At 35.8% G+C, this 14,935-nt stretch overlaps 1 protein-coding gene across 16 annotated transcripts in view; it reads left to right on the top strand.

The window, feature by feature from the left end:
- Positions 1 to 14,935, top strand: part of KLHL13 (kelch like family member 13) — a 191,155-nt gene that overhangs the window by 102,705 nt on the left and 73,515 nt on the right. For 3 of the 16 annotated variants that reach the window (XM_078362537.1, XM_078362536.1, XM_078362540.1), the window contains one exon: positions 2,876 to 2,942. The exons of 10 other annotated variants lie outside the window; for them this stretch is intronic. Coding sequence is in view for 3 of the 6 variants with exons in the window: in XM_035289789.2 (XP_035145680.1) it covers positions 13,466 to 13,506 (41 nt within the window). In the remaining 3 variants the exon portion in view is untranslated. Of the gene's footprint in view, positions 1 to 2,875; positions 2,943 to 11,992; positions 12,120 to 13,425; positions 13,507 to 14,935 lie in introns of those variants that run through there. 3 more of the 16 variants (XM_078362534.1, XM_078362535.1, XM_035289789.2) reach the window with 2 other exon arrangements.

Below are 14,935 nucleotides of genomic sequence, written 5' to 3'. Positions count from 1 at the left end.
TTATTGACTGGCCCTTAGCTTCAGAGTCAGTCTTTTTTGCCTGGTCTGTGAAAATGGACCTGAATCTTTAGTTTTTGCCTTTGTTTTGTTTTGAATCTTTTAAATAGTTGCTTCCCTTACTACCTGGCACTGAAGTTTTGTTAGCAGAGGGTGCTGGAAAGGTATGTTAGGAAGGAAGTACTGACAATGGTGACCACTTTAACATATTAAATCATAATTTTGAGGAATAATTATATGGTACAAATTTATATAGTATTTATATGTTTATATAGTTGTTACATATGATATATGTAACTTATATAGCATTTATGTGGTTTTGCTTCATGGTTCCCTGTGTGCTCATTCAGCAGGCTGTTTTTGGGACATCTTCACCAGCGCTCAACTTCTTTTCCCAGTGGTCGGTAGCTTCTCCTGGTGCCCCCAGAGACAGTTTTATGGTAGAGTACTTCTGGTAGGAATCTTCCCAGAAGGTGTATTTTGAGCATCTTCCAAAGGGTGGATTTCTGGCAAATTCCAGCTAATGAATACCACAGCAGCTTCTCTGCCTTTCATTGAGCTATGGCTGTGCCCTCTCCGATAAAGTCTGGATCTGAGCCTTGCATGGAACTCACTTTCTTTGGTACTCTTTCTCAGCTCTAGGGGTAGTTGCTCCTGATATCTGTGATTCTTGTGTTTTTTAGAATCCCTTTACTTATTAACTAGCCAATTTCTCATCATTCCAATTTCCTGTTATTCCAACCCTCTGTCATAGTTAATAATTCCTTGTGTGCAACTCTCCCTGTTCAAATTACTGTGTGGTTTCTCTCTTGATTAGACCCAGACAGTTGCAACCAGTTAAAGATCTCTCTGAGCCACCATGTATCACTTTCAAAGTAATTCTTAAGAGATGATACCATTGTATCTGTAGTTGAAAAATTCAAATATGTTCTAGAGAAATGTCTCAAAATCCAATGAAGTTTAGCTATTCTTCCCATGGGGTCTCTGTGTACCTATGTATTTGTTTCTCTTTCTCTAACTTCATGTCCCATCATCTTCACTGTGAGTTCTCAGTCTTCTCTCCTCCATCTATTTGCTTTCATACATTTAGTTTCCAACCCCAGCTTTGCCTTTGGCTTCCCTGGGCTTCAATTTCTGTCTTGGTGAGGCAGAGATATAAAAGATCATAAATCAGTGAAATCAAGGACATGAAAGTACTTTGTAATTAGTAGAGTATCCTACAAAATTGGTGATATTACTTGTGTTTATTAAATAGTTTTCTCTTCCATGTTTTCAATTTTTCAATTATGTTTTATTTTAAAAGCTTTGTGGGTGCCTTCAGGGGTACTTACAACCTAATAAAACAGATACATCAATACATAGAATTATTAGGAGAGGCATAATGTGCTGGGTGCTAAAATAGGGGAAAAAATGAGGATACAGGAGCCCTGACAATAAGAATTTAATTGTGGCCTGAGGAATCATGGATTATTTCCAAGGAGAACCATCTGACCTTGAAGGACCTTAGCTGCAATTTGTTAAATGATTGTGGCATAGATGAGCCTTGTGATACAAACTTTACATGTATTCTCATATTGAATCTTTACAATCATCCTTATATTCTTACATTATTTTATTATGTCTTTGATTTCAAAATATTTTGCTTGAAGACAGATTTTTGTTCATTCTTTTTAATTGAAACCTACCTCCAGTTATGTTTGAAACTCAATGGCAGTAAAATGTACAGATAGAAAATTATATTTTTATGTTGCTTTTCAGGTATTTTCTATTTTTATATTTATTAATGGATACCTACATTTGAAAAGATGGTTAAATACTTCTCACCTGAGAACTAGAATAGATTATATAATAATCTCTATATTGAAAAAGGGAAATGTTTTGGTTAAAAATGGATGACTCAATGTCTTTTTTTTCCATAAGAGAGTGTGGCAGTGGGCTTAAAACATTCTAGGAGATGGCATACTCTACAAAAAAATGTAGCATACTATTTAAATTAGAGGTGGTTAGTCTTTGAATGCAAAGTATCCTGTCAAATCACAGGACGAGTGCATCTCCCAGTGGAAGATGATGCAAAGTGCAAGCAACTATGAGTCTTCCCGAAAGCACTTGTCTTTACAGCTTGGATTCTACGAGATGCCCACCAAAGACGCTTAATCCTTTACCTTAGAAAGTCAAGAGGGATGAGTCTTCAGGTTTATTAGGAACCCTTCTTTAGTTTTAAATGCTTTGTGATGAATCCATACTTTATCTTTTTGCAGATGAGATGGAAACATCCTGTTTCTTTGGCAAATAAAATATGTGAACATAGCACATATAGCTTTTTTTAATAGCTATGATTTGATCAGTGTTTTCTGAAGTATTATGTGCATGCTACTGGTGGTATATGTACCCCTGTAAATAGACAGACTAACACAACTTGAATAGATTTGTTACTTATTTTAACTCTGATTAGGAAAAAAAATCTGGTATATTGTATTTGTCATTTCATAGACATTATTGCTGAAGCTAAGGCTATTCAGGTAACAGCACTTCACTCAGACCAAATGAATTACTGGTGCAGTGTTCAGGCATGTCCAAGAACATATTGCTGCATTCTTTTCATAGATACAGCAATATTCTACTCCCAAAAAAGTAGTAGTATTTACATATACAGAGTATTTATAGCATATATTATGGCGAATTAGAATCAGTCCTGTGTTCTTTTTTTGTTTTGTTGTTGAGGTCAGCATGGATCATTGGAGAAAAATTGAATTTTTAAAATGTAAAGGTGCAGACTGTGAGGGAAATCTTTTTTTTTCTTTTTTATGAAGCTAGTATCTTTAGACAGACTTGAAGACCAAATTTAGTAAATTGTCTGAATTGTCTGCTACTGTTACAGAAGGACCCACTGCACAGAAAAGAACTATCACACTAATTTGATGGAAGTATTTGAAATTTGTATTTTCGTAAGTATGATGAGAACGAACCTCTTTCCTTGTATGTTAAATGTGTAGAGACACAAATGTATGTGAAACCTTTCAATCCTGTGCTTCTTTGAAACACAAAGTGTGCTGTACAAAATCTACCTGAGGAGTTCCTTAAAAAATTAAGCACAGTTTTCATATTACCCATAAATTCAGAAACTCCTAGGTATTATCCCCCCAAATTGAAAATTAATACTCAAACAAATGTACACCCATTCACAGGGAGGAACTATTTACAAAAGCCAAAACGTGGAAAGAGCTCAAATATTCATTAACTGATGGATGGATAAATAAATTGTGGTATCTACATATAGTGGAATACTCAGCCATATAGTATAGTATGTTAGAAGTACTGATATACTATATAGTGGATGAGCCTCCAAAATATTATGTTAGTGAAAGGAGCTAAGCACAAAGGGTTAGATACTAGATGATTCAATTTATGTGAAATACTAAATAGATGAACCAGAGTGACAGAATGTAGATCCAGAGGCTGGGGGCAGAAAAAAGAGAATGGGGAGCAACTGCTTAATGGATATGGGTTTTATTTTGGGGCTGATGAAAATATTTTGCAACAATATAGAAGGAGGTAGTTGTGCAACATTCTGAATGCACTAAATGCCACTGAATTGTTTACTTGATAGGTGTAGCAAACCACCATGGCACAAGTATACCTATATAACAAACCTGCACGTTCTGCACATGTATCCCGAAACTTAAAGTAAAATAAAACATTTAAGAAATCACTAGTTTTATCTTATGTGGATTTCACCTCAGTATGTAAAACAAACCTAACCCAGTAGTATGGTATGTGTGACATTGTATGGGGAATAGGATAATGTTAGGTTGTGTATAAGCATTTCCTATTACAGGAGGAGGTAAGTATTTTCACAGTTGCCTTCTTTTATGAGAAATTATAATAATTTCCTATTCGCAGTAATAAGTTTTCCTTTAAAGATAAATGCAAGTTTTAAAGAAAAAGTAAATAAGAAAGATGGCACTGATAGGACAAATGAAGGCAATTCAAAAATGAATGAGAAATGGCAACTTCAAAGAGACATTTTATTCTACATTCGAGCCAATTAATTTTAATTTTAATTTTATTATTATAATTATTATTGTTTAAGAGACAGAGTCTTGCTCTGTTGCCCAGGCTGGAGTACAGTGGCACCATCATAGCTCATTGCAGGCTTGAACTCTAAGACTCAGGTGATCCTCTCACCTCAGACTCCCTCACAGGTGTGTACCACTCTCTTTGCCTATTGTTTAAAAAAATTTTGTACAAAGTCTCACTATGTTGTCCAGGCTAGTCTTGACCTCTTCCCACTTAAGCTTCATAAAGTGTTGGGATTACAGGCATGAGCCACAGGCATGAGCCTGGCCAATTTTTAGTGAGTACATATTGGACACCAGTTGCTGTTTATCAAAGTTGAATGAGATGTGACTTTTGCCTTAGGAAAAACTTTCAGCCTAAAGGTTATAAGCCAAATCTATAAATAACTCAAGGAGAAGCTGAATGTACCCAGTGAGAAAGCAGACGACAAGCAGACCGAGGCTAAGACCAGGTACCTGTTTGGTTTGATTACCAAACAAGAAAATGTTAGAATAGGCTGCTGGGTATAGTGCCTCATGCTTGTAATGCTAGCACTTTGGGAAACCAAGGATGGGGGATTGCTTGAGACCTGGAGTTCAAGACCAGCCTGGGAAACATAGTGAGACCCCATCTCTAAAAAAAATAAAATAAATAGTGGATATTGTGGCAAGCACCTGTAACCTCAGCTACTCAGGAGACTGAGTTGAGAGGATCACTTGAGCCCAGGAGTTTGAGGCTGCAGTGAGCCATAATCACATAACTGCACTCCAGCCTTGGTGACAGAACAAACCCTGTCACTAAAAAGGGGAAGGAAAGAAGGGAAGAAAGATGGAAGAGAGGGAGGGAGGAAGGAAGATGCTAGGATACACAGGGGGAAGTTAAACTAGACTCTATATGCAAGTGCAAAGAAAACCTCAACTTAATATTGGCATTGGGAATATTAATGGGAATTGGTGGGAAACCATTTTAGAGCAAAATTTGCTTTTGAAATTAGGAACAGGGCGCAAAATTACTTAATAAATGCAACAGATAATGTATTCAAGTTTCATGTACTGTGGTCCTTTTTGCCTCTACCTTTTTCTCTCTCAGTAACTTGGCAGTCCTCTGGGCTTCCTCTCTCCCTAACAGTCTCCCATTTAAAGGTAGAGTAGTAGAGGGCTTGAGAATGTATGCTCTGGAGCTAGGCTGCCTGGGTTCAAGTTCCGGTTCCAATATTTACACATTGTATAACCTTTCAAGTGATATTAGTCATGTCATTTGATTTTCCTATGTATTCAATTTGTCTTCTGTAAAATGGGGATATTAACAGTAACTGCATTATAAGGCTTAAAGTAAGGATTAAATTAGTTAAATGATTGAATGGGTTTACCATTTATAACACTTCTTAGCACATGTTAAGTGATCAAATAAATGTTAGCCATTATCATCATCTCCAGTCAGTAAATGCTGTCAATTTTATCTCCTAAAAGTCTTTTTGAATGTCACCCACTACCACTGCCTTTGTTTAAGATTTTATGTTGTCACAATTGCAATTGTGTCTTAACTAGTCTTGCACCCTCACCCTCTCTCCTGACCATCCCCTCTGTCTCACTTGACTGCCTGACATACTCTTGCTTATTCTGAAATACTCAGCTCAGATGTCACCTCTGTGAAACTTTCCCTGATCCTCTGTGCTAGTCCACTTGGGGCTTTCCATGTGCACATATATTCTTTGGAATATATCTCATTTATAGCACAGCTCATATAGTACTGTGACTGTACCTGATGTTCCCTGGGTTGTGACCACCTTGAAGGTGGGAAACTGGGTTTACTAAGCTTTGAACTTCCACCTTAAACACAGCCCCAGGTACAAAGTAGATGCTTATTAAATGTTTGGGTGGATAACTGAATGGCCTCTGCCTGTAGAAAGCTAGTTTATGGTCTTCATTTGGGAAGCTAAGTTGAACACGCCTAAGGATAAATAACTATGAGCATTATATAGTAAATGCTGCAAGAGTGTAGGAAGAAAATTGCATTTGTGAATGCTGGGGGTAATAAAATTAGACTTCAAAAAGGTAGAGCTTGATTTAGAACTGAAGAATAGGCAGAACTTGTGTGAACAGAGGGGTGGCCACAATTTACTAAGAAAAAGGGATGTTTTATGAATTGAATGGATGGTGACAGAAAACAAACAAACACAACCTTAACAAAACAGAGAAGAGACCAGTCTAATTAGGGTGTATGTGTGTGTTGATGGGGAGAAGGTATATGTTGAAAAGTACAAGTAGATTATGACCTATATGCAGGGTGTGTTCTAAAGATTTATTTAGAAATCATTTGTTTGGACATGACACGTAATATACATGGTTTCTAGCCAGCTCAAAAGGTTGTATTTAACCTACTTAATAGTGAACTATCCCAGGGACAGTGCTCGAGAACCAGGAAAGGTGTGGTGGATTCTGGGCTGGAAGACAGTGTAATAGAGAAAATTGAGCTTTGTTGTTCTCCCATGATCCTTTCTGCACCCTTTTTTACATCTCAGTTTCTCTATCTCTAAGAGAAAGTTTCTCTATCCCTCAAGGCACCCCATGCTGCTAACTTCCTTGAAACAGAACCTCACCCAAAGTTGCTAGGGCTCTAAAAGGCTCTCTCTTACCTCCAGCCTGCTTCATTCCCTCAGGGCAACAGCTCTTTGCTATATGAAGAAACTTGACTAAACTGATTCACACCAATGTGTGAATAGCTGATAGCCACCTCATCCTGGCAGCTGTACTTATTATAATTTTAACAGCCTTCTTGTAAGCTCAAATGAACCTGTAATTGCTGGAATTTCTGGCACTGGTACAGAGCAAACAATGTGGGAGGAGGGTGAGGGTTGCAGAGAGAGAGAAAGAGAGAGAGAGGCAGAGAGAGAGTTTCACTGTAGAAGGTATTTTGAGACAGGGAAAGCTTTGGCCAAGAGCTTTGCCTAATTTTTCTTTCTTCACCTCCCTCCCCCAAATTGTTCTTGTGTATTCCTCTTCACAGATTTACTATAGGCTGCAAGTTGTTTAATTTTTTAAATAATGACTTCTGTAGCAGTTCTGGGTATGGTGGTACTGTGTTTTTTAGTTGTGTGCAAATCTGAGATTACCTGTAATGGGAAATAGTGTTGAATAGATAAGGTGGGGCTTGGGGTTGAGGGGACCTTGAAAGTAGAGTCTATAAATACATCCGTAGAAGTAAGTAGTCATGGAAGGTTTTTGAATAAAAGCTTCAGATGACAAAAGCAATAAAGGAGGCCTAATGAATTCTAAATTTTGAATTAGAAGTGATGGAGTATTATATTTACTCTTGGCTTGTGATTGGTTTATGCAGAATCGTATTTCTGGTTACCATTTTTCATGGTTCTGGACATTCACCTTTAATTGTTATTGTCTCTCTCCCTGGCTGTCTGTTCTCTGTGGCTCCTCAGTCAATCTTCCTTCAGGATTAATGCTCCTAGAGGCTTTTATGACTTGTATTCCCAACTAGCATGTAAGGGCTTATACATTATGTTTCTGTGTCCCCAAATTCAAGTCTAATGTTAGCAAAACACAACTCACATTTATAAGACTTGTTTCCTTTTTAATGAAAATTTCCAGCCTTTCCAAACATACCCCAAAACACACTGGAGATATTGGTTAATAATCTGCATCAGTTAGCTGTCAGAGCTGCAGGAACTTTCACACCCACTCCTTAGCCTATGCATGTTAAACCATGTTGTACATAAGCTCTTCCCTTTGGGGAATCCCATTATCTTTTATTCTTTATATTGTTCATTATGCAAATATCCACCAGTCTGAATATTTCTGTTCCACCAGTCTGAATACAGGAGAAGCCAGAAAATGGGGTGAGAAAGGGATTTGAGACATTTCCTTAAGCCTTAATTATAATTCTCTCATTGGAACAAGATTCATAGATCTTTAATCAAATATGTTTATTTTTCTGTATTTTGAATGTTAGAAGGGCTTGTTAGCATTAGGCCCTCTTGTGTGTCATTTGTGTATTTTCCTCTTGACTGCTCAGCATACAATTTACATTACCAGGTATTGGTGATGTGCAGTGACTTGCTTGGTTGAATTTGCTATTTCATTTTTTGCTCCATCTAGTGGAGCAGTGATTGTCAAAATTGGATTTTGTGGTTTACTCTTTCATCATCACTGGTTGCAACAGTAATTTAATAGGATCTAACAATCCAAAGAATATACTTTTTGTCCTTTTCATTTACCAGTTCACAAAAATGACTGCTTTTAGGAGATATTGTTTCATTTTTCAATATTCCCTGGCCTAGGTGATGACAAACTAATAAGATGCATTCCTTTGCTTTACCAGTCCTATCTTGACTTAGAAAACTGATTACTGACATTTCCCTTCCTTATGGTAGCTAATTGTTTTTCTTACTCAGTTCAGTTCAGCAGTCACCTATTGATCCATTTCCCTCAGCATCCCCATTCATCTATCAAAAAGTTGTTATATACCTACTATGCTGGGCACCCTGCCAGGCACACATAGGGTCTGCCATGCAAACATCAAGAGGAGCCACTTAGGTATACTATTTGCAGTTGTAACATTTTATGTTTTCTTATGATTCAAATCTTAGTTTTGGAAGGAAAAGGCCCTTTAATAATTTCTTATTTAATTCTCATCAGAAAAGTGTGGTTAGGCATGGAGGAGGGAAGAACCTACCTCTGCTGGCTTGATTTCACCAAAATTGCCTCCCAAAATTGGGTTACTATGTGACAGGCACTGAGTTAGGTATAATACAAGCATAAGGAAGGTCCAACCTGAGTTCTCAGGAACTTATAGTCTAGGGAGACATAGAAGCAGTTTTAACCCAAAGAGACAGGAGCTATAATATTCAAAGTACCACAGGAGGATAGCAAACCCATTACCTGCGTCTTCTAAGGGATATGAGGGAAAGTTTCACTGAGGGAGGTTTGCTTGAACACTTAAGCATGACTAGAAGTTTGCTTGATAGACTAGAAGGGCAGAGAATTCCAAGTGGAATCAGATGTGAAGCCACTGAAGCATGAAGAAGTATGAGATGTTTGAAATGTATGCCAAGAAATTGCTAATTGTTAGATGAAAGGGAGTTCTGTGGAAGTAGCATTGGGAAGGTATTTCTGGCATAGTTATGGATTGATCATTTATGTAACTTTTGTCATATAGGTATCCTGTAACTTCCATTAACTATTTCTTCTCCCCTCCTCCAGCCATTTACTTTAGTATGTGAAGGCCTTTTTTTTTTTTTTTTGGAGGGAGTGTGTTTAGGAGTCATATTTGTAGTTTTCCCCATAAAATAAATATTGATATAAATATTAATAAAATACAGAGGTGACTAATAAACACCAAATTAGGTATCAGGAGACCTGGCTTATTGTTTTCTACTTCTCTTAGTGGCAATGTCACTTGAGTCGAGTGATTTAACAACTCTGTTTCTTCATGAGTAAAATGGGAATATTAATACCTGCATTGCCTACCTCAGGATCAGGTTGAAAATGAAAATGAAACTCTTAAAAATAAAGAGGTGGAATAAACTTTTACTTGGAATTCTGCTGGCTGAGGTTAAACTGACATTTAAAGCAAGTAAAATACTTTGTGGAGTATCTGGATAGGAAAATTAGGACAGAAAATAATTCTTCCTTCCTCATTAATCCACTATGTCTGCCCTTTAGTCTTTGAAATGTCATTTAGCTTATTTCTATGTTTCCAAACTAACATGATAAAATTTTAAACTTCCTAGTTTTCTGGCATATATATCTTGGCTCTTTCAAATTCTCAGTTTATTAAATAGCAATTGATTTAAGATTTAGGTGTGTAAAATATAAGTTGGCATATTTCATAGTCAATATTGAATAATTCATACCTATTAAGTAGTTTGAATCACTAATGAGTTACTGCCTATCATTTCTGGTTCAATATGGTGGTAGGACCTGAGTTTTGTTCCATTTTAGAAATATATAAGATGGTTCTGATTCATTCAGTTAGGATTGGGAGGTTATGAGACTTTGGTCTTCTGCCTTCTTTGCCATCTTTACTAATTCAGTGACAATGCAGGCAGCAGTTATTAGTAGCAGCAAATGACATTTCCATTCATTTTACTTCCTTTGACCCCCATCTCCCCCATCAGATTTAGTGGTAATCTACTGAAATTTGATAAATCACTTGAAATATGAGCAGGAGTATGAGCAATTGCTTCCAATATAAATTCCCCTGGCTAAAACTTCTTTAGACCAATGATTCTCAAAATCTATCACTATGGATATTTCAGCAGGACAGAAAACTCTATAAACCACTTAACTCATCCTGCCCTGAGCCATCTTACATACATCAGAAGAAAGGGAAAGAGTACTGCTGTGGATGTGATAACACAATGGTATTTTAAGTGTAATGTAACTGAATTATTTATACTGGACTAATATTGACCCTGTCATCATAATCACTAATATTATGACACTTGTGGACTTCCAAGAGGTAGTTACCCCTGCCCTTTTCTGCTTTTGCAACTTAGAGATGAACTAGTTATGTGAATTTGGATAAAATACCTATTATAGTCAAAATATAATATAAAATGGTTGTTGAGATTTTTCTACCAGGCCTAAAGGAAATAATCTGTCAATTGGTCTGTTTTCTACAAAACGAAATGAGGAAATGGTCTGGCATATTTTCTATTTGTTTTAAAATCTATAGTTCCATTGATACCCAGTTTAAAAACATTCTTCTGAAGATGCTGTTGATAAAAATCATTTTAATATCCCCCAAGTACTGCCCTTTTATGAAGATTACTTGGAAAATGTGGCATATTCACCAACTCACATTCTCCTTGTATTTTGTATTTGCTTTTTATTCCTTATAAGTTAGTGGAAAGGCAACTGGTCAGTTTTTTCACTTAATAAAAAAGAAGGAAGGTGTAGACAGCTTTTATCTGGGAATTCTTTAAGTCATTGAGAGAATATTTTTAAGTGTTAACTACTTTTTGAAATTATTGGCAGAATCTTTTAATCCATTTTAACATAAAATGGTTGACTAAGATGGAAAGACTTTTATTGTCTACATAAAAGAAAGCACCATGGTTTTTGCATCATTGCATAAATCTAAGAGATTGTGCACACATAAAAAGGATAACACAAAGCTGAATGCTAAGTGCCAAAATCAACGAAAGCTTGAGTACTTACTGAGTATTTGACACTGAGCATAATGGGATGTGGTTCCACAGAGAGAGAATACTAAATATTTACACCCAAGGACATGATTCTCTGAGAGTTTCTTATCCTAATCTCCCAGCTGACATTATAATCCTTTTTAAAACACCCCTTTCTCACACTTAGATTTCCTCCTCTTAAAGCTCGCCCTTGGAGATTCTGAACCTTCTATATTCAAGCACCTATACTCGCCCACTCACCTCTTTTTGAGATATTCATGAATTCCTTTTATTATATGGATCTTTGGGTGAATTATCTTGGTTTACTATGAATAATAAAGCACAATCATAATTTCTCTCCACTTACAGCTCTATTTTTCCAAAGGTCACAGCTCCATCATTCAACTTTTCTATTGGTATCCCTTTCTCATCAATTCCCTGGAATTTTTAAACCAGGATTGTGAGGTATACAGCCAGCAATGTTGTATAGTTATTTAGAGTTGCTGCCCAACACAGATTCATCTCTCTTTACATTTCATGTTTGTTCCTTTTCAGGCTCGGAGTGGTGAAGGAAGTTACTAAGATTAGTGTGCACTATGAAGTCTGGGAAGGTGGGCTTTCAGGGACCTGCTTACTTATCCTGAGGCTCTGACCTTTGCCTTAGTATGATTTTCTCACCATCTTCTTTTATTTTGTGGGCAAAAGATCAAAAAGATTTTTTGAACATTGAGTGCTAAACATTAGCAAGAATGCCTGGTTTCTGGTTCCTGTAATGAAAGAATATTTTTAAAACCATAGACTCAAATTACCATGGAAGATATCACAGAAACAAAAAGGAACTTGAGCTGGATCTGGAATAATGGGTTGAGTTCAGGAAAGCTGAGTGGGGAAGAGATTTCATGCAAGAAGGACCTCTGGAGCAAAGGTGAGAAAGAACAAAGAAAGCTTGTGAGATACAGAACTGGAAGTTGGTATTATGATTTACTACAGTAAACTGGAAGAGTAGGTTGGCCAGTATGTTCTGAGTTCTTAGTGCTAGCCTTTGTTACTTCATTATTTGATTGATCTACTCATTCAACAGATTGTTTCTCATAGTCCACAGGATAAAATCCAAACCTGTTTTCTGGCATGCATGGTCTTCTGTGATGTGGTTTCTGCATACCTTAAAATCTACTCCACTCAACAGTATGTACCCACTTTTCAGTAATATTGAACTCTTTCCAGTCATATCGAAGAATTTGCTGATCCCTCCAACATGTTATACTCCTTCACATGTTTCTATCTTTGCACAGGCTATTCCTTGTAGAGTTCACTTGATGTATGCTTCATTTTTCAGCTTCAGTTGCAATGGAATTTTTGTTTTTCCTCTGTTACTGTAGAATGCTAGGCTTATATCACTAAAGTTTCTACACCGTATTTTGTATTGTCGGAATACATGCCTGTTTCCTTCACTCAGTTTATGAACTTCCTGAGGGCTAGGGATTGTGTCTGGTTCACCTTTACAACCACATCACCCGCAGGTAGCAAATTCAATAAATACATTCTTACTGAAAAAAACATTCATTGATCGTTTACATCACATGTAGTTTTATTTTAAAAGAGCGATCTAGATGCAATGGGATTGACAGGTTGAACATGGGCAATGCAAGGAGATGAGTTATATGTATTTTTTGAAGTAGCTCATTTGTTTAAAAAAACAGTATGGGGTAGATTCCTGGGAGATAGATAAAGAAAAAAAGATAGGACTGGCTACTACGTGCAAGAGAGGGGGAATAATTAAAGATAATAAAAAATTAAGATAATATAACAAATAGCAAGATAGTGACCCTTAAAAAAATAAGGCTACTTTAAGGTAAACATCTTTTTGTTTTCCTAAGTCAGACTTCCTTGTGTTAAAATTTGTCTCACTCCACCTTTGCTCCAAAGATGAACACTTGGTTCCTGTTTAGTTTACCAGAAGTAAGCTCAAGATGTATGTGCTTCTCATTTTCATATCTGGTCAGTTGTTTAGATATGAAATATAAATAGTTCAACTACACTGACTACAATTTCCTATCAAGGGAAGGTGTGCAGTGCATATAGTTTTTTTTTTTTTTTTTTTTTTAAATATATAAAGCCTGTTTCTGCTATTGGGAGCTACAATTGAAGTGTTATACCAGGCCGATGCACTGGGGTGCGCTACTATGTAGCAGAGCCTAGCTGTGCATCACAGCTCTTAACTTTAAAACTCCAGAGAATTTGATGAGAGAGGGATCCACAAGAACATGACAAATGATGAGAGTTCAAACCTTAAGAGAAAAATGGGCTTATTGGTAAGAGACCTTTATTTTCCTTTATTTACTGCTGTTATTTATTCATGAAAATAGCAAGCCTGTTATTTCCATAAGTGGTTGTGAAGCGGTATACAAAAATCAATTTTAGATGTATTGTAGAATTCAGGAGACATATTGGTAACCATGCAAAAAGCATAGGAAGCATGTACAAAGCTTGATTTTGAATAAGATTTCTAAGGAAATTTTATTTTACTTCATACTGTATTATAGATTTATTTATATAGCTTAAATGTAATGCAGGTATGAAATATCTATATATGCATATATTTTAAAAGTTAAAATAAAGAATAGTGACTTATGTAGAAATACATAATTTCACTCAGTTGCCAGAAGGTGGCATACCAGATTCTTTTTAAATGCACAAAGAAAGGAAATAATATTAATAGGAATATAAAATAAGCTGTATTTAAAGACATTTTGATGCATTTTTAAGCAAAGAAATAATATAATTTTTTTTGGTAAGGCTTAATTGTAAAACATGATAAATATGAATTTGACCTATTGTAGCTTTTTATCATTCAACAATAATGTTTATGTGTACAGCATTTTAGAAGTATACTTTCAAATAGTACTGTCATTAAGGAGATGCTGTTTTGAATTTATCATTCCAAAAAAGAAATAAAATATTTTTTACCTACCTTTTTTCATAGGAAGTTATTAGATTTAGTATCGCATTTTGGATAAGGTCTTTGTCAAGGTCTTTCTAAAGATACCTTTAAACTATGACTTTGATATAGTTATGAAATTAATAATGCAATAATGCTTATGAGATGACCCAGAAAAAATCCAAGACAACCTGAGCTCATGTTTTCTTCAAAATAAACTAATGTTTACTTTCTATATGCTGATAACAACATAAATGAAATAAATGGAAATAAATGAAATTTGTATTAGAGCTCATCATACATCTGCCAGCCTACTTTAATTTTTTAAGAGAGTTGAGTGTCAACAGCATATACTGCAGTGCTTCTGTAGTAGCCTCTATTTTTAAAACTGCATCCCTAAGACAGTACGAGAAGTATCCCTATCCAACATTGCTTTCTGTATTAGCCCAAATGAGCTAGATAAATGACAGAACTTAACAAAAACCAAATCTTCTGGTTAGGAGACAGTATATCTATTTATATGTTTTTATTAATTACAAGCAGTATGAAAATAAAAAGAATGGTAGTAAATGAACCTAGAGGAACATTAGCCATCTGTTCTCTGAAAGCTTATAATATGTGTCATTTGCTTTTAGGTTTTTATGGCAAAGAAGTATATCAGCAAAGAATTGACCTTTAGGCTTAAAAAGCTACAAAATGACAAATTATTCCAAGGGGCAAGTATATATTTACTGGAAAAGTGTCTCCTTGTGTCCAAATTTGGCTAGTTTAGTCTTTTAGATCAACTGCCAATAATTGTTATA

The sequence above is a fragment of the Callithrix jacchus genome, chromosome X, assembly GCF_049354715.1.
Source record: "Callithrix jacchus isolate 240 chromosome X, calJac240_pri, whole genome shotgun sequence".
Taxonomy (NCBI): Eukaryota; Metazoa; Chordata; class Mammalia; order Primates; family Cebidae; genus Callithrix; species Callithrix jacchus.
The sequence above is the reverse complement of the archived record's forward strand: the minus strand, read 5'-3'. Positions and strand labels throughout refer to the sequence as shown.